General features: G+C 28.1%; 2 protein-coding genes across 6 annotated transcripts; one reads left to right on the forward strand and one right to left on the reverse strand.

Moving 5' to 3' along the window:
• Positions 1–495: 495 nt before the first annotated feature.
• LOC103572034 (protein singed) lies at positions 496–10,052 on the forward strand. Of its 2 annotated transcripts, none has more exons than XM_008550418.3 (8): positions 496–789; positions 4,505–4,741; positions 4,913–5,156; positions 5,468–5,601; positions 6,620–6,912; positions 6,984–7,144; positions 7,404–7,871; positions 9,660–10,052. In XM_008550418.3, the coding sequence occupies exons 2-8, from the start codon at positions 4,682–4,684 to the stop codon at positions 9,863–9,865; spliced, it is 1,566 nt and encodes a 521-aa protein (XP_008548640.1). In that variant the 5' UTR covers positions 496–789; positions 4,505–4,681; the 3' UTR covers positions 9,866–10,052. The 2 variants fall into 2 exon arrangements, with proteins under 2 accessions (XP_008548640.1, XP_008548641.1); XM_008550419.3 differs by lacking the exon at positions 496–789 and adding an exon at positions 891–948.
• A 109-nt stretch (positions 10,053–10,161) lies between these two features.
• LOC103572042 (ribonuclease Z, mitochondrial) lies at positions 10,162–19,645 on the reverse strand. 4 transcript variants are annotated; one of them, XM_008550427.3, is made up of 6 exons: positions 19,556–19,645; positions 19,275–19,389; positions 18,450–19,209; positions 15,217–15,548; positions 14,412–15,148; positions 10,162–11,460 (listed from the first exon to the last, which is right to left on the reverse strand). In XM_008550427.3, exons 2-6 carry the CDS (start codon positions 19,368–19,370, stop codon positions 11,034–11,036), a joined length of 2,352 nt encoding a protein of 783 aa, XP_008548649.2. In that variant the 5' UTR covers positions 19,371–19,389; positions 19,556–19,645; the 3' UTR covers positions 10,162–11,033. The 4 variants fall into 4 exon arrangements, with proteins under 4 accessions (XP_008548649.2, XP_053598804.1, XP_053598803.1 ...); XM_053742829.1 differs by having other exon boundaries at positions 19,275–19,463; XM_053742828.1 differs by having other exon boundaries at positions 19,275–19,473.
• Positions 19,646–20,528: the final 883 nt, after the last annotated feature.

Here is a 20,528-nt window from a genome sequence, read left to right on the forward strand (position 1 = left end):
TTAACAAAATATTTAAATCCCAATGTAATTAAAAATTCGTAATCGTCGATGAGTCATAAAAAGAATCCGTGAAAAGTAGCAAATATCAAATTACAAATACAAAAAGAACTCAATAAACGTCTTAATTAACAATGATTGACGTAATGATATTTTTATCTTCCGTCAATTTAAAGTCAATTATTTAGCGGCTGTGTTACAAGAATCAGCACGCGTTCTATTATATTTTAAGTGTGGCTGCGTAAGAGTTTAGGTCTAGGTCTAGACTTGATCTAAAGTACGTACAGTATACATATACATATTTACATATGTATGTATATATAAGTATACATATGTGAGTTCACCGGCCTATGGGAGTTAACCTCCCGCAGTTCGATGTGCATGTTCCCCTTCTACTGATCTCGTTCATTCTCTCGCGCCCCTCGAGCACCCTGTTCTGTTCTGTTCAGTTCTGTTCTGTTTTCTCTCGCCCCCGCGCAGCCTTTACGTTACTTGGTACTATTCCCCATAGCCCACAGTCCCACTCGCCGGTTGTGGTCGTGCCAGTCCTTGTTCGCACTCGGCGCTCGCCAGTATACCCGGTGTTGTATACCTTTACATTAAATATAAATTTATAAAACTTGTTTACGCTATAATTATATACATTTTAAATATTATTAAATTACTTACAAGTTATTCTTAAATTTAATTCACTTGATCATTGATAATAAATATAACTGTGAGTGATTTTTTTTAAGTGAAAAAAATAATCACATCGATTTTATATTAATTATTGTTTTATTCTTATTTAAGGTATGTATTTTTTTTTAAATTATTTATAGAATTATGTATAATAGATAATACGGATTATGGCGGACATTTTTTACAAGGAATTAGCTGAAGGGCCGAGAGGGTGTTTGAAGGTTCGTCCTCAGGGTCACTGAGTCGGCAAGGTAGAAGTAGAGATTAAAGGTAGAAAAAAAATAAAAGAAAACAAAAAAGGAGTTGGTTTGTGACAGTAAATGAATTCTCTGTTCCCAAGTTTATGTTTCAATGTGTATTTTACTCTTTGTCTATCATTCTTCGGCCTTATCTGTGGATTCGCTTCAGTGCGGAAGACGCTATTTTTAAAATATGGATAAAAAAATAAAATGAGTAAGGAGGGATGTGATGCGCTACAGTTTTAAATGTACTTGAAGAGTAGGAGGGTGGTGGATACAACACATACAATTTTTAGTCATCAGTTTTACCGGTTTTACTTTGTATTTGGACTTGTATTTAGTTTCTATACTTATATTACTTTGGTAGCTTGGCATGCGTGCGCTGACTCACATCAGCCCGCTCCACGATTGTACCCCTCGATAAAATGCCTGGGTGGAGTCTCTCAATATTATCTGGGGGTTGTATAGGATATTGCTAACTTAGTTTTTTAATTTATTCAAAAGTATATTATTTATGATACTAAAGTTAACCGACGTCTAATAATTTTTGAATTTTTTTATAAACGATAAATTATAAAAAAAAAAAATATTTTGAAAAATTGCACCTATAGCCTTTTTAGTTTTCTACATGTGCATATTTTTAGTTTTTCTTATTTTTGTAATTAAATTCGAAAAAAAAAATCCAAAAATTGTTAATTGCCTGCTAACTTCAGGATCATTTATTATTTTATGATACTGAAAACAATAGTTCTAAAGTTAGCTGCCGTCTAATAATTTTTCGATTTTTAAAAAAATTGCGCTTATAGATTTTGCAATTTTCTACATGTGCATTTTTTAGTTTATTTTTTTTTGTAATTTATTTGTAAAAAAAAAAAAATTCGAAAATTTTCAATTGTCTGCTAACTTATGATACTGAAGTTAACAGACGTCTAATAATTTTTGGATTTTTTTTTGTAGGTGATAAACTATAAAAAAAAAAATATTTGAAAAAATTGTACTTGAAGTTTTTAAAATTTTCTACATGTGCATATTTTCAGTTTTTGTTTTTTTTAATCGATTTGGTGAAAAAATAAAATCCGAAAATTACTAATTGTCTGCTAACTTTAGGATCATTGCAAATTTCAGAATTATTAAAAGTAGCTGACGTTTAATAACTTTTTGATTTTTTTTAAAACCATAAATATAAAAAAAAAATATTTAAAAAAATTGCACCTATAGTTTTTTTAATTCTCTAAATGTGCATATTTTTAATCTTTCTTTATTTTTTTAATTAAGTTTCAAAAAATTCGAAAATTGTTAATCATCTGCTAATTTTAGAATCATATTATTTTGCGCCAATTTACATATAAAAATAATTTAAAACAGTATCTATAATATCATTTTTTATTTCTTTGTCTCAAACATTACTTGGGCTATCCTTTGTCATATTCAAAATGTCAAAGAATACATACTCTGATTGTTATTTACGAAAGCTTTTTTCTTTTCAGTTCTTTAGATCTTAATCTTTTTTTTTTATTTTTATTTTCCAATTCTTTTCCGTTCCTTCCCACTTCCGCCAAGTTAAGTATCATTTCAAAGTCACTGGGATTTAATCATGGTTATATTATTCATTTTTAAACACGTACGACGATGATAAATGAAAATAAAAGTTGTGTTACAGTAGAAAAAAAAAATAACAAGCAATTACGATACGCACATAATAAATAAACGTAGTATAAAATAGTAGGCCACATAAAATATAAATGACAATAATTATCATGACGTAAATCAAAGAGAAAATAAAAATGATGTAAAAAACACTAATTTATAGAAACTATAACCCACTGACCCAGAGGGAAATTCATGTAATTATTAATTGGCTGAAAAATTACACGCAAATGTTTAAGACTTTCGTGCGAATTACCATGAGAAGCAACTTTTATTGTTTGTAATATGTTTTAAATGATGTATACTATTTAATAATATATATATATATATATAAATAGTAGAAACTTTAATAACTTGACTCCGAATTCGGTGGATTAATATTTTATTTTTGATAGGAATAATTATATATTTGAAATTATTATTAGAAAGAAAAAACAATTACACCTGTAAGTTTTATGATTATTGAGTAAATCAGTATGTTAATCAAGTAAATGAGTTTTGGTTTAATCGAAACAGGCCCAACGAACGAAATTAAATCTCAGAAGAGTATAGAATTGAAGGCAAATGAAGTACCCGTGACCGTTACGGGTACATGGTATCCTTGAGAGAGGTTTGCACGACCGACTTCCTCATCGTATATTATATATACAACATAAATACATATAACACTCGAATTTATACTATTGTTTCTTTTACTCATAACATCAAAATCCAAAAAAATTAATGATCTTTAATTTTTTCCAGTTTATAAAAAATAATTTTGTTAATTGATAAAAAAGACGAAAAAAAAAAAAATTGGTTTGAAAATTTTAAGATGAGAAATAATTATAAAATAGACATTTAAATTGCGTCGAGTTTAGTGAGAGAGTGGAGTGAAAATTCCGAAATCAATACCTGACGCAGCCAATACGCACGCGAATAGTCTAGACGCTACATCACACGAGATGTGTTAGGGCACTGTGCCTACTGTTGTTTTCTCCCTTTTTTCAATGCTGATTGGTTTATTCAGCTACATACCATTTTAAAATAACAAAAAAAGAATTAAAGACTTTTAGAATGTGCCAAGTAGTGGCACACGTTCGAGCAATATAAAAGGGAATGACAAGCAGCAAAAAGCATCGTAATGACACATGCTTTCATGAGACGTTTAAGCCGTCTTTTTTTATAAATACTATATACGGAATTTTTATTTTACGTGATAGATTATAAGATAGAACACATGATTATCATGCCAAAGAGTTTCTTTAAGACATACAAATGTAATGAGTATATTTATTAATACCGTACGAAATTCGACAAAAGATTCTAGTGATTTGTTTTTCCTTACAATCGTAAGTTGATCTATTATTGAAGTAACTTTAACATGGCAAAAGATTCCTTGTTAAGGAAACGTGTCTTTATAAACTTACTTGTACATGTTTTCTATGTCTGATTCTCAAGTGTCGTTACCTTCTTGGGAATGGAATGTTTTTTTAAGATTATTGCCTCTTCTAGCTCATTCTTATGATAAAATAATCTATCTTTAAAACGTACACAGAAAAAAACATTCTTGACTGAAAATAAATATTCTTTATTCAATAAAATATTTTTGAAAACCTCTATTTTTTTGGATAAAGTAGAAATCTCTGACCAAGACTCTCTTGGCTCAAGAAAATCTTAACTTGTTTCCCAAAAATGTTTGTCTTTAAAAATATTTTTTTTGACTCAAAGTAACGTTTTTTCGAGACGAGAAAAAATTTTTTCGCTCAAGAATTTTTTTCGTGTCTCAAAAAATTTTTGCTTTCAATTTATACCACAAAAAATTTCTTGGGTCAAGTAAAAATTTTTTGCGCCAAAAAATCCTTTTTTTCTGCGTACATTTATAATTTTAAATACGTCTTTTTTAAAAATTATAATTAGCTTTTAAAAGCTTAAAGTTATTGATCAATTATTTATTTTAGATATAGAGAATAGAGGGAAGAGTTGAAAAGAAGTACCGACAGCATTTGAGGCGAGCGTCGAGATCATAAGAAGGACAGGAGTAAGTGCTGAGGAAAGCATTAGTGTTCGTTTAATACATAAAGTAAAGAGAGAAGCTTATTTTTCATCGTAAGATATACAAGTAACAGATCAAGACAATGCAGAGCAACGGCGCGGAAAGCGGAAGTGAGAATGGAGTCGACAGAACCGGCTGGACTGTAAGTTATTTATTATCATTATAACTTGGTTAATTGTTAATTAGAATGTCTAGTAATTAATTAACTAATACTGAAGTAAAAAATTTAATGAAAGCTAAATAATTGGATGCTTGTTGAAAATATTTGAATAAAAAAAATATTATAAACTTATTAAATTTAAATTTATTTCAGGTTGGTCTTATCAACGGTAAATTTAAATATTTAACTGCTGAGACATTTGGTTTTAAAATAAACGCAAACGGTTCAAGTCTAAAGAAAAAACAGTTATGGACACTTGAGGGAAGTGAGCATCAGGTTTTCCTTCGTTCTCACTTAGACCGTTATATGGCTGTTGATCAATTTGGTAACGTCACTTGTGAGGCTGAGGACTCATCTGATCCTGGATGTGCTTTTCAAATTCAACTTGCTTCGGACGGTAATTTAAATTCCATATAATTAATATACAGATAAGATTATATTATAGTTCAAGTGGTACTTAACTGAAATCATTATACTTAACTTGATATTTTTAAACTAATAAAAATGTCAATAGCTTTTTAAAGTTTTTTTATTAATAAAATTAATTAAGTATTTGATCCTATAGTATAGCTTTTTAATTCTTGAATATCTATTTTATTTAATATGTCTTGTATAGTATATTATATAGCCTGGATGTAAGTTAGTTTATGATCATTATCAGATAAAAATAAATAAAGTTATTAAGTTATTAGTTATTATCAATTACAGGGAGTGGCAGATGGGCCTTGAAGAATATACAGCGCGGATATTTCTTAGGATCAAGTCAAGATGAGCTTAAATGTCAAGCCAAAGCTCCCGGTGAAGCTGAATATTGGCTTGTCCATCTTGCGGCAAGACCTCAAGTAATTAATTAATTATTTTTTTTTGTATAAATATTAGAGTGTAAAGAAAAAAAAATATTTCCTATGGTTTCAAAAGCTGGTTTTAAGTATAAAAAAAATCCTCCCAAAAGAGCAGCTCGAAATATTCATTTTTACATTCAAATTTCATGTCAAATTTTTTTTTGTTTTTTATAAATAAAAGTATTAAAAAAATTTTTAAAAAATCGAAGTACATAGTCTTGTAAAAATTAAATTCTCTACAAAAAAATTCGTGTATGTTTTCTTCGTACGACGAACAAAAAAAACTTATGAAGCTTTAAACTATAAAAAATAGTATAACTTCATGTTTTTATGATATTAAATTTTTTTTTGACAAATTCAAGTTTTTTTATTTAAGCCAATGCCATCCGTGAATTTATTTTCGAACATTTGAAAAAAATTTCCTTACTTTTAAAATAGATTTTTTTTTTTTTATTTAAAAAACAGGAAGATAAAAAATTTTAATTTTTGAAAAGAAAATATTTTACTTTAGAAATTTATACGGAAAATAAGTAGGATCTCAGAAATCTTTTTAAAACACCTAGCTGATTATACATAATATATAGATTCACCGTTTAAATGTATATATGCAATAAAACCCGGAAATCGGCTTCAAACTGCCTACATATACGTTTTTCAATTCACTATTGTTTCAAGCTGCATAACTTTTTTCTGTTAGTTGTACGAAGAAAGCATTCAAGACCTTTTTCGTAGAGAATTTAATCTTCTACAAGACAGTGTACTTGAATTTAAAAAAAGATTTTTTTTTCAATACTTTTATTTATAAAAAACAAAAAAAAAATTTCCCATGCAATTCAAATGGGAAAATGAATATTTGTTGAGCTCTTAGCAGGATTGAGTTTTTTTTTTACACCTGTTACTAACTTTTAAAGACCATATGACTTAAAGAAAAAAAAAAATATTTTTTCTTAAACACCCTAATAAATATAATTTATTTGTATAAATGTTATATTTTATTTTTACAATTATCATTACTTAGGTGAATCTTCGATCTGCTAGTCGTAAACGTTTCGCTCACTTGAGCGCGTCCCAAGATGAAATCCATGTAGACGCTCCAGTACCCTGGGGTGAAGATACTCTTTTCACTTTAGAGTTCCGGGCAGCTGCAAATCCTGATAATGATGTAGTTGGCCGTGGTAAATCTGAAGGTGGTCACTATGCGCTCCATACTTGCAACAATAAATATCTCGCTCGTGATGGAAAGTTACTTGATTCTTGTACGCGTGACTGTCTTTATGCTGCTGAATTTCATGCTGGTTTACTTGCTTTGAGGTATATTATTTTACCTTTTGTTTATCTGTCAAATATTTAAATAAATATTTAAACATTTAAAATAACCATAGGGATATTAATGGAGCGTATTTAGCACCGATTGGAAGCAAAGCTGTTTTAAAGTCACGTTCAACAACCGCAACACGTGATGAATTATTTTCTCTCGAAGAATCGTTGCCTCAAGCTTCTTTTGTTGCGGCATTAAATCAACGCTATGTATCTGTTAAACAAGGTACAGCTATCGAGTCATATACTCTGTAAACTTTTTTTTTTATATTTGTTTGTCTCTGTTTTACACCGGAAATATTGTTTCTCCTACTCACGTTACTTTTAACATTAGACATTCATGAGAATCAATGTGCTTTACTCAATGCTACACCTATCACATATTAATTATCATTCACGTCTACTCTGAAAAGTTATTTTTTTTTCTTTATTCATCAGTCATTGTGTCGTCAATATTTATCATATTACTAACTTTTAATATCCAGGTGTGGATGTTACGGCAAATCAAGATGAAATATTAGGTCATGAAACTTTCCAACTAGAATTTGATCGTGTAACAAAACGATGGTATGTACGAACAATGCAAGATCGTTATTGGACTCTCGAAGCTGGTGGCGGCATTCAAGCTTCCGATCACAAACGCTCATCAAATGCATTATTTGATTTGGTCTGGCAAGACGACGGTACAGTGGCATTGCGCGCAAACAATGGGAAATTCCTTGCAACTAAACGATCAGGGCATCTTTATGCAAATTCTGACTCACCCGACGGAAGTGATTCCGATGCATCAAAATACTACTTTTATCTGATGAACAGGCCAATTCTTGTATTGCGATGTGAACAAGGTTTTGTTGGGCCTAAAAGTGCAGCTAGCCCGAAATTGGAGTGTAATAAAGCTGGATATGAAGCTATTCGTGTTGAACGTTGTGAACGCGGCATTGTTCGATTTAAAGGTAATTTTTTTTTTAATTGTTATTTTAGGCTCTTCCTCATTTTATCTCACAAATAACGTCTCAGCCAGAAACATAGTCAAATATATCAGGTGAAATATCTCAATTTTACATTTGAAAGTGTGCGGAAGTTGATATTTTCCCTATCAAAAAAATCCATATGGAAATCCAGCCTAGATTCCAATGTGGGTTTCCACATGATGTTTTCGGATGGATTTTCGTAATTTTCCTATAGAAAGATTGATCTGTTCTTTTATTCATATATGCATATCAATAGACGATAGACATAGATATCCAGATTCCCAGGATCTTGTAGAAATCACTAATATAGGAACCCAGATTCCTATATTAATTTCCTACGAAGAAATCTATTAGGGTGTGTCATTTTGGGGCAACTTTTTTTTAACGCACTAACAGCTTCTATACTTGCAGGAAAGTAAAATAAGATGCCTGTTAAAATTAGAGTTTTTCATATTAATATTAACAGCTCAACTCAGGATCTATTTTATTAGGGAATGAAATGATCTATACAAAAAGTCTCTTATCATTTTTTAATAAATTCATCTGTTTAAAAGTTATTGGAGCTTGAAGACAAATTTATAGTAAATTTCGAGATTTTTTCTACTTTTTCGGAGAAACTATTAGACTTATCACAAAATGTCATAACATCTTTTTTGTCGACAATTTCATTCCCTACAAATCATTTCTGATAAGGTTTTTTCAAATTCCGCATTGTTTTCTAGTTATTTTCATTTGAATGTCAAGCTCTTAAAATCGATCAGAACACTATTTTTTTAAGAACTTGATATTAAAGTGAAAATAACTAGAAAGTTATGCGAAAATTCAGAAAAATTTATCAGAGATAATTTTTAGGGAATAAATTTGTCTACAAAAAAGATCTGAGGACATTTTGTGATAAGTCTAATAGTTTCGTTGGAAAAATAAAAAGATCTCGGAATTTACTATAAATTTGTCTTCAAACTCCAATATTTTTTGTACAGATGAATTTATCAAAAAATAAAAAACTTTTTTTGTAGAGTGTTCAATCCCCTACGAAATCATATCCTGAGTTTATCTTTATAATGAGCCATTGCGGAAGTATAAAATTTCAAATTTTTTTTTTCTCGTGACATTTAAATGGGAAGTAGAAAATCGCGATGAGACGCCTATTAATATTAATATTAAGGGCTCTAATTTTAACAGGCATGTTATTTTACCTTCCTGTAAGTATAGAAGCTGTTAGTGCGTTGAAAAAAAAAATTGCCCTAAAATGACACATCTTGAAATCTATATGTCCAAGTTCCTATATGAAAATCCAAGTATTCACAGCTTCCTATGTGGGTTTCCTACGTGGGAATGCAGAAACCCAGTTTCCTATGTGAAGTCCCTACATGGGGAATCCAGGTATCTATGGTTTCCTACGTGGATTTTTACATAAATCCATACTTTTCTATATGGGTTCCCTTGCAATCCCACTTGGATTTTTTTGATAGAATTTATATTGAGATATTTCACCTGATATATTTAGACTGAGATGTAAAGAGGAATCACCGTTATTTAATACTGCAATCACAGAAATTGTATAATTGTTTGTGCCCTGCTTAAAAAATCCGATAGATTCTTATAGCTACATGAATAAGGCTCTTTACTTAACTATAGCACTTCTCATAGAACTCATTCATTCTTATAAAATCTCTGTAGGAATGTATGAGAATCTATTGGATTCTATGAGATTTTCTAAACAGGGTAGGATGCAAGTTATGGAAATTACTTTGAAATTTTTTTTTATAGGTCAAAATGGTAAATATTGGCATGCAGACAGTGAAGGTGTTACTGTAGATGCTGATCAACCGTCCGAAGGTTTTTATTTGGAATTACGTGAACCGTCTCGTCTCTGTATTAAATGTACAGATGGTCGATACTTAGCTGCTGGTAAAAATGGAGCATTACGTCTTGGCGAAACTGATTATAAATCCGCCACAAAATGGGAGTTTTAAAATATTTATATTATATAATTATTGATTAGAGATTAGAATGAAAAAAAAACGAATAATTAATAATTCAATAATCTCTTATCGAATTTTTAAATTACAAAACCAAAATAAGATTGCGGCTTGTGCCCATGGAATTTTTAAAACTCATTTATATTTTAATAATTATATAATCCGAGTATAATTATCTCCATCGGCGCTTAATAATTTATATATATATATATATATATATATATATATATATATATATATATATATATATATATATATATATATATATATATATCAACAATGGTGAAATAATGTTATCAAGACACTCAATATCACCAAATTCATTCCAATTTCGGCGTATTGATCGTTCTCGTTTTATAACACTTTGTCTACTTTTATACCAAATAATAATGTTTTTTATACAATAAAAACAAGAAAAAAATTAGACTGACAAAAAAGATATTTTTTATCGGCATATGCTTAGCACTAAATTTTTTGATAATTTTTTTCTATAAAAAAAGAGGATTTTTGTAGACAATTAAACAATAAAACAATAATTAAATATTTATTTAATAAAATATTTCTTTAATTTTAAGTAAGATTTTCATATTGTCTAGATACTGTTTTTTATACATCAATAAGGAACATTTACTTTCTGTGTAAATATATTAAAACTGATTAAAAAAAAAAATTGTGTAACGTCATACACTACCGCTATTGCTGTCTCTTAACGCCAATATAAAAATATTTTATAAATCAATATACTTATTAACGCATAAGTTATTAATAATATTGTTTATTTGTTTTTTGTATTAATTATAAAAAAGTAATCAGCACAAAAACTCAATTGTACGTAAGAGTTATAAATATTCACTATCATATTTATTAATATAATATAATATTTTACTTTATGTGTATTTTTTATTTTTAAGTTACTATTTAATGGTAAGGGATTATTACATTCGATTTAATTCATTATTATTTTTTTTTAAGTTACTGCACATTTTATGTTTATTAAAATTTTATGAGATTTATTTTACAATTTATATCAGAAAAAAAAATTAATAAATTCTTACATATGAATAATTGTATACAAACATAAAACAAAAATTATTCTTCAAAAAAAAAAAAAAAAAAAAAAAACATTTTTTTAAAAGTTTTTCTTACACTGAATGTTATCATTCTAGTTTGCTTTCATTTCTTCTGTAGCCCGCTTTTCGTCTTCTTTTAATTTTCTTCTATGTGCTTTTAATTCAAGTAGATTACAAAATTCACTAAACATTAATCGTAATGCTGGATAAAATAATGGCAGTAATGAAAGTTGAGAAAGACTGAACTGCATATTATCAAAAGCAATACCAATATTATTGGCATTAAATTGTTCACTATTTTCTGGTAATCTTGGCATTTTGGAGTAACGTTGACTAAAGTGTGTTAGAAGTGTAAATTTAGCATTCATTTGTTCACCAATACTTATTGCTTGTGATATTGTTGAATGCATTTTTTTAGTAGCTTCCCATTCAAGTCCATCTTCCATGGTTGCCTCATGAATTAATAAGTCACAATTTTCACCAAGAGTCACTAACCCAAGACAAGGTTTTGTATCACCGCTGAAAATGAAAAAAATTTACTTTCAATAAATTATTTTTTAATAAATATATTTGTCTAAGGTAAATGTCCCAAGATCGGAACAAGACCCAATACCGGAACGATTTGATAATCATTATATTATATTTCAACTCGTACGCGATGAAACTAAATAAAACTTTCTTTATTTGAAACCTTAATCTTTCAGTTAAAAAATAAGATATAAAATAGATTTTAGAAAATATTTAAAATATGAAAAAAAAAATGTTAATTAGAGCAATAGTCTCAGATTCATGACTTTTTCATGTCTCTTAATGGTTTTGCTAAGAAATCAGTCAATGGTCTTAAACTTATAGAAAATGCATAGAATTACTTTTCAATAATTTTTTTTTTGTATGCATCTTGAATGATATGAAATTCAAGAAAACATATAAAAAATATGAAAAAAATAGTATTATTATATCAATTTTACTGTTCGTCTATTGGTACACCAAAATGAACCCGTGCCTAGTACCGGAACAGCCAATCATATTAATGTTATCGATAGACATTAACGGTGAATTTTATTGACTGGCTAAATCAAGTACAATATTAATTATTACTGGAGCCCTAATATTTAATGCAGTATGTATGATTGTTCTAAAAAATAGATTAAGTATAGATAAACTCTAATTTAAATCATAAAAAATAAATTTTTATTTTTAGTTTTTTTTTTTAACATTTTTCTAGTATAACCTCAAATGATTTATTATGTTTCTATTTTTTAGTTCAAAATATTTATTTTCATTGAATATTCAATCATTTTAAAATTTTAAATACATTTTACATTATGGGTGTGATATAGCAGACATCAAACAAATTTAAAATTATTAATAAATTGAGTAAATAATTAATAATATAAAATTAAAAAAAATGCAAATCCAAAAAATTTTGAAACTAATAGTGCTTTTTTTGTAAATATTATTTTTTTAATTATTTATCTTATTTATTTATAATTTTAAAGTTCTCTGATGTCTGCTACATTCATACTCATTTTATATTAATATCATTTAATAATTATTAATATTTTCACCATGAATAAATGCAAAAAATAACTTATTTTATTTACTGTTCCGGTATTAGGACAGCCGAATTCCCATATTGGGACAAGGCTATTTCAGCGTTCCGGTATTGGGTCTTTTGGGTGTCATAGAAAAAATTTTTTTTTTTATATCAAATTTAAGAAAAATGAATCAATTTGATTATTTTTAAATTGGTAAATGTCTATTTTATATGATGGAATAAATTATTTTGGGTTATAATTTATTTGAATATTTTTAAAACGATAAAAATCAGTCATATACCCCTCGTCGTTCCGGTATTGGGACATTTACCTTATATCTATAAAAAAATAGATGCTTTTTCGAACGCCCATCATACAAAAACTACTGAATATTTTGATTAGGGGTGTGCGAAAAGTTCGAACTTACGAATGATTCGTAAATTTTCGAATTATTCCAAAATTTATTTTTTGAACGACTGAAAATTGTAATATGTTTTTTGAATAACTGAAATTTTCGTCAGAGATAAATAGAGCTCAGATACGAATTTACGAAATAAGTATTTTTGGTTACTTTAAAAACTAAGCGTTTCATGAAATAAAAATTGAATATTTGAAAGCTGACTAAAATTTTATTGATTTGAATCGTGTAAATTGAAAAGTTACAAATAATTCTACAATTAACAAATGACTTGAAATATTTCGAATTATTCGATTCGAAACTTGAATCGAATATATATATTCGATTCGAAACTTGAATCGAATATATATATTCGATTCGAAACCCGATTTGCACAGCCCTAAATTGGACACGAAATTCGACCATAAACTTCTGTGTATTTCAAAGAAGGTTTTTAACTATATATTAAATTATTATTTCGATTATAAAAAAAACTATATTTTTTAAATTTTATTTTAATAAATTTTGTCGATTATTGATCTTTTTTTTTTATTTTCAAATAAAACGTAAGAACATTATATATGAGGCATTCCACACCAAATCGACCACTTTGGACCCAACCCTTTTCGATTTGGTTGAAAATTTATTCTCTTCTTTTACTCTATCAAAAAGATTTCTCAGAATTTTCTAAAATTTTTTTACCCGACCAAAAAGAAAATTATGAATTGAAAAAACTTTTTTTTTTTTTCAATAAGCTATAACTTTTTCAAAAATTGACTTATCAGGACGGTTTTTAACCTCCTGCAACGAAAATTGAAAATTTTCAAAGAAAAGAGAAGATATTGGTTTCGGTTAGATTTTTGGAAATCGAGTTTTCATCAGATCTCGATTTTTTGAAGTCCTAGGAAGCTATTCTGATTATTTCCGGGTGGACGTCCGGCCGCGCGCGCGCGCGCGTGTGTGTGTGTGTGTGTGTGTGTGTGTGTGTACGAGTGCGTGATGTGTGCACGCCTGTGTGTGTGTGTGAAAGGGCTCATCAAGCCTTGGAACTGAGTAGATTTTGAAGTCGATCGGTCGAGTAGTTTTCAAGTTATACGAAAAATAAGAATTGAAAAATTTTTTTTTGTTTTTGTTGCATAACTCGTAAATCGCTTGACCGATTTATTTTGAAGTTTGATCAAATCTGAGTCTCAATAAACTCTTTGGATTGTCACAAAACACGTGCAAATCGGTTGATTTGTTTACGAAAATTACTTTTTTTCAGCGAAATGTGTATATGTTTCGTCCAGCCATTTTTTGAGGTCGAAAAGCTCAAAAGTTTATGAATAATGTCGTTTTCGAGCTTGAAAAGATCCGGAAATATAGAGGTTGGCTCCCAGGATCAACCGTTTTTTAGATTTTTTATATTTTATTATTTTTTTTTTTTTCAAAATTATCGTTTTTTAATTTAGAAAGAAATTATTCAATTTTAAAAAAACAATTTTTCCATTAATATAAAGTCCATATTTTATATTACTAATAATTAATAAATTTACCTGTAAACTATTTTTTTTCCATTTTCAAGAGTCAAAGCAATTCCAAATGAATGTAAACAATGTAATACGCCAACAGTATTAATACATTTTAATTTAAGTTTTCTATTTAATTCTTCAATAGCTTCAAGTGAAGGCCTCTCCAAATTTAATAAAAGACCTTGATTTGGTACAAAAATTATTGTGTCTTCAAAACGTTCAAATTTTTTATGATAAAGTCGTATCCACGACTCAATTTGTTTTGGCGCGAGAAGAAAAATGGGTTCATCAGTTACAACTTTTCGTTTTTGAATAATTCCAAGCAGTCCAAGATGGTGGTCTGCGTGCAAATGTGATATATAAATAGCCTTTATACTTTTAAGAATTTTTTCACAATCCTTTCCAAAAAATCTTGCTATTTGTCCAAAAGTGTCTTCACCACAATCCATTAAAATACTTGTGTCCTCATCAATTCTCAATAAAATTCCACTAGTATTTCTTATTTTATTGGGAATACACGAGCCAGTACCCAGCATAACAATTTTTGGATACTTTGGCATATCATTAAGATATCTACTACGTGCATTTATTTCTGTTTGAAGTTCTGCTAGAACATCGAGAAAGCCATCAACATTCAGAACTTCTTTAACATCTGCTTCTCGATTTAAATTAATTTCTATATTGTCGAAACCGTCTAATGGTCTTAAGTGAAAAACATTACAAGTTTTCGCGCGATAAATTTTCAAAGCCTTAAATTGTTCCTATAAGAAACAAAGTATTTGTAAAATTTATTTGATAAAGATATTAAAATTATCATCATATCACTTACATTTATTTCGCCGAATGGGGTTTCTAATTTACTATCATCTTTCTCATGTAGCATTGGAAATATTTCAGGATGTAACAAATGTAATTTATGCTGTATTCGATGTATGGCTTCATGATTCAAGCAATTATTAGTCTCATTAATAATAATATGCTGAGTTTCTGATGAAAATTTACACATCCAATCAACATAACGTGAATTCCTTAAAACATTTTCCGGTGTAAAATGAACAATATATTGAGGAATATTATTTTTATCAGCGTTGTTTTGATACTCGTTAAAAACTTTATTGTCAACTAATGAGTCTAAATAATCTTCGTCAGGACATTCGAGAACTGAATAAATAAAAAAATTTTTTTATTAATGATCATGAAGCTAGTAGACAATTAACAATTTCTGGATTTTTTTTTTCAACAAATCAATTACAAGAAAAATAAAAATATGCATACTAGGGTGGTCCATTTGGAACGACTTTTTTTTCTCTTAGTTCGAAATATTGTTGTAAACATTGAAAAAAAATTCCCTAAGTTACAGCTCGTAGTTTTAATTTTAAGTACTTGACATTTGATTTGAAGTTTTCTCATTGAAAATACATAGGAAAGTTAGGATTTTTTTAAATTCCCTGTAGCTTAGCCACATTTCAAGTTATTGGGTCGCCGTTTGCGGCTTTTTGTAGGTAATTTAATGCTCTTCAAAAGTCTCATTAGTAATTTTACTGAGATTTCAATTGTTTCTCCTGTATTGGTTCTGAAAATCATTTTTTAAATAATAATTTTAGTTTTTAGTTGATATTGACTAAATAACGAAATTTACACTAAAAATACAGGTAACGATTTTTTAGGAAATTTTAACCTCTACAACAAACATCTCTTTAGTTAAGTAGTTAAAGTTTTTCGTCCACGTGATATAGGGATTTTATTCATTTTGTAAATAAAATATTTGTCAAAAAGTTTTCTGAAGCTAATCAATTTCAACCCTTCTTATTATCATGAATGAATTGAATTAATGAAAAATAAATTATTGACTGATTTAAAATTGAAATTAAAAGGCATTTGGCCGAATTTTACTAAAAAGGGGGCATCCATTAATTACGTGAGCTATTTTTCGATCAGTTTAGACTCCCCCCCCCCCCTACCCTTACGTGAGATTAACGCTAAAAATATTTTAAACTAGATTTATTTTTACTATTCGAGAAAATAATAAACCGTTCAGGTAGGGGTGGAGAGGGGGCAAAAGGGGGTAGGGTAGGCAAACCGGGGTACCCTCAAAATTTTATAAAATTAAAAATTTTTTCTTTTCGTCTAATTACTATAGATCCGATATATTTGCGCATTTTTACCTCACGCATGACGCCTGGAGCAAAATGAACCAGCCGAAAATTATGAAAAAATGATCCTTTCAAATTTTTACGTCAAATTAAAAAAAATTTAATATATTTCCGCATTTTTAGCCTTACCCATAACACCTGGGGCAAAATAGACCAGCCGAAAATTATGAAAAAATTTAATTTAATGAAATTTGATCAACTTTCAGAATTTTTTTTTTTTTTTTCAACTTTTTTTAAGGGTACCCCATTTTGCCCGCCAAAAGTAAAAATTTTATTTCTTAACGGCGGCTAACAATTTTGTCTATTTACTTTGAATATCATTACAAACTAAAAGATTTAGCATATTTTAGTCCTCAAAAACTTAGTATTTCCTTAGGTACCCCCCCCCCTCATCCAACCCCTATACTATAGTTATTTTATTTAAATTATATAAAATTCAAAGCAAAAAAAAAAAAAAAACAGATAAAAACAACACTTTTATAAAATTTTCACTCAATCCATGGAGACTCGTGTAGTTCTTCGATTGAAATAATTTATAATTAATAGCCATGAGATTTAATTTTATATAATAATATTAGTAAATAATAATTAATAGCCATGAGATTTATTTGAGCGAGCAAAATAAACACTCAAAATAACTTTTTCTTAATATCTGTAATATTTTATACTTTTTGAAGTTAAGGTGAGATTTGCGATTATCCCCCCCTCGGTTTAAATGAGATTTGGTGAGATTTCATTGGACCCCCCCCCCCCCTATTATGAGCTCACGTAATTAATGGATGTCCCCTAAAATATTTTATCTAAAAAATTAATTAAATTCCTGTACCAAATGAAGATTTTTAAGTTTATTTGCTGTTTTAATTTATTCTACAATACTATTCCAGTGTCTAAAAGTACCCACGATGATGTATAAAAGCATCCTATGCGTGAGGAACATTCAAACGAATTCCAGATTTACTTCAAATTATTATTAAATGATAAGTATAAAATACGAGCAACCTACAGTCACTACGTGACTGCCACAGTATTATTTCCAAATTTATTAATATATTTAATACGATTATAGTATACGATTTGAATTTAATGTTTATTAAAATCTCTACGCTAAAACTTACTCCAGAATCTTTTGTTTATTTTTACTATCATTGAAATTTAATAAGACAAATCTCATCATCAGCTCACAAACCTGTTGATTTTGATGATTGTATAATCACGGGATCCAAAAAAAAAATCTACACGATCAAATTTTTTTTTATTAATCGTTATATTTTTTTTTTCACTGCCACCCAATTAGATTTGTTTAATTTTTATTGTCATAGAAGACATGGCGTGGACTAAATTTTTCTTATTCTCTCTTAATTATATACATAATAGTTATATATGTTCAGTCATATTCTGTGACAGAATAATTAAAATATTAATTTATTTAAAGAAAATAAATACGACCATCTTTTTTTCCTGCGTAATATAAATGTAATTCGAATGATATAGATAAATTTATTTGACTTTATAATTGGCAATAAAAAAGAGTTTAAACCATGAAAAGGAACAAATTCAAGTCAAGACCTTTCTAACGATACCAAATTTAATAACATTAACCAATTCTATCATATTGATATGGCAGGAACAAAATTGTCCTTATTCTCTTAATAATATAGATAACCAACTGATAATTTTTTTACATTAATTATAAATACATATATGATTGATAAATACAATCATTTAAATTCTTGAGAAAATGATCGATAGAAAAAAAATGTAAAAACTGTACGAAAAGTCTCTACTTTCCCTTAAGTACAATTTTTTAAATCATATTTTTTTTAATAGTTTAAAAAAATCCAAAAATTATTAGACTTCGGCTAATTCCAATATCATTTTTGTTAGATTAAATAAATAAATAAATAATTACCTATAAAAGTAGGTCCCGATGATGCAGGATGACATACGTCAGAACTTTTTACAACAGTTCCATTATCTAATGTAACATCTTGACCAGACTTTAATTGGCCCAAAAGAGGACCGGGTGGAATACCAAAGTCAACACACTTTGCAAAATCTAATTTTCCCGATACTTCTGTTAATTTACAAATATAACTAATGCAGCCAGTAACTCTTTTAAAAAGTTTTTTATTTTGTTTTGGAACTTTGTAATTTGGTTGATTTCTATTTTGAAGTTTAGAATTACGTTTTCCATTTTTATTGAATTCATGTGCGTAATAGTCTGTGTCATCATCATCATAACTATCTAAATCTAATAACTTATCACTATCAGAATCTTCTTCCGGGTTTGATTTTTCTAAATGAACGTAACGAACACTCATACATGTGTCTTGAAAAGTATCACTTTCTTCACAACTGACTTCGGTAACATTCAAGTCAGTAAGCATAACAAATCGTTTAACGGCGTCATAAATACCGAATATACCTTTAGGTCCATGAAGATTTAGGTCAGGTACACCAGAGTCTTGAATAGTCAATGATAAACCAGGTAACCCTCCTATATTTTTCCACGTTGGTGTCGTGAAAAAAATGTGATTTAATTTTGATAATTTTAAATGATGTTCATGCGCTAATCTCTGAGTACCTTCACCACAATTGAACATATACGTTCTATGATCTGATGAAACATAGAGACAGTGCGGTGCACCAGGTGCTCCACTTCCTAGTATCTAGAATAAAATAATAATAAAATTAATGCTTAAAAAAAATAGTAAAATATAAGTAATTTTTTTACCTGGAGGTAAACATTTGCTGGACTATATTTTTCATTTTTCATTCGTTTCAACTGTTTCAATTTTTGAAAAGATCTATTCAAATCTTTTTCAGCCATTTTAATAAAATGAGCTCTCCTGAATATTAATGATTTTAAGAAATAACTATTATGGTTGTAATTATAAATATAATTTGTTGATAAATTAGTAACCTTGAAAAAACTATTAATTTTTTTAAAATACATTCGGAGTATTTTTTTTTTTTTTACTTAAAATGAAATAAGAAATTATAAATTTTCATTACCAATGATACAAACAAGGATAAATATACAGTGATAAGGTTACATATTTTTTAACCTAAAAGCACGACGTTGGTTGCCTAACAGCTTACTAGTCAATGAGTAATTTTAAGAGCATGTGACATCAGAAACCAATTTCGTTTATAACTATAAGGGCTGTTTAAAGATGGCGTTGTAGGTATACTACCCAAGCAGCATTCAATAAAATTGTTGACCTTTTGTTGAATTTAAAAATGGCCATACGGCATCCAAATGGAAGTAGATTTTTCATTATTTATTGATTTCGAAGTTTTATGATAAAATTAATTTAAAAATCAATTTTTTTTTGACGTACACGGAGAAAAAAATGTAGTATACTTTACTAAAAAATATGAGAATTATTACCAAATTTAGATAGTAATCTTGAAACGCTTATGATTTAAATGGAAAATTCGTAAACAGATAAGTATATTTTACAACTCGTTTAGTATTTTCTTATAACTGAGACATTTTTATTACATAGTAATACTGAATTTTTATTTAGTAACACACGTATTATGGTCATGCACAAATAAAAAAATTACTTAATTCGAATAAAAATTTTATTAAAATCCCGTTTCAAATTTTATTAGTATTTAATACCTGTTTATTTATATGCTAAATGAATTAATATTGTGAATAATTAATAAATAAATATGTGAAACCTAAAATTCGTAGTATTTCATTGATGAATTGAAATTGAAAAATGTTTTTACAGATAAATTTATTTATTAGCAGTAAATAATATCAAAATATCAAAAGTTATCCTTAGATTTGAAGTAAAAAGTGTTAACTAGGTTAGAATCCTAAATTTTAAACTTCGGGCGATTTTTGACACGTGCATATTTTTTTTAAATCACATAAATTATAGAATAATTTGACTTTTTTTATAAATAATTTAGTTTTTATAAGTTTATAAATTAATCCCAGTATATCCAAACAGCATTCAGGTCGGAATGA

Source organism: Microplitis demolitor, chromosome 2 (genome assembly GCF_026212275.2).
Source record: "Microplitis demolitor isolate Queensland-Clemson2020A chromosome 2, iyMicDemo2.1a, whole genome shotgun sequence".
NCBI classification, from domain to species: domain Eukaryota; kingdom Metazoa; phylum Arthropoda; class Insecta; order Hymenoptera; family Braconidae; genus Microplitis; species Microplitis demolitor.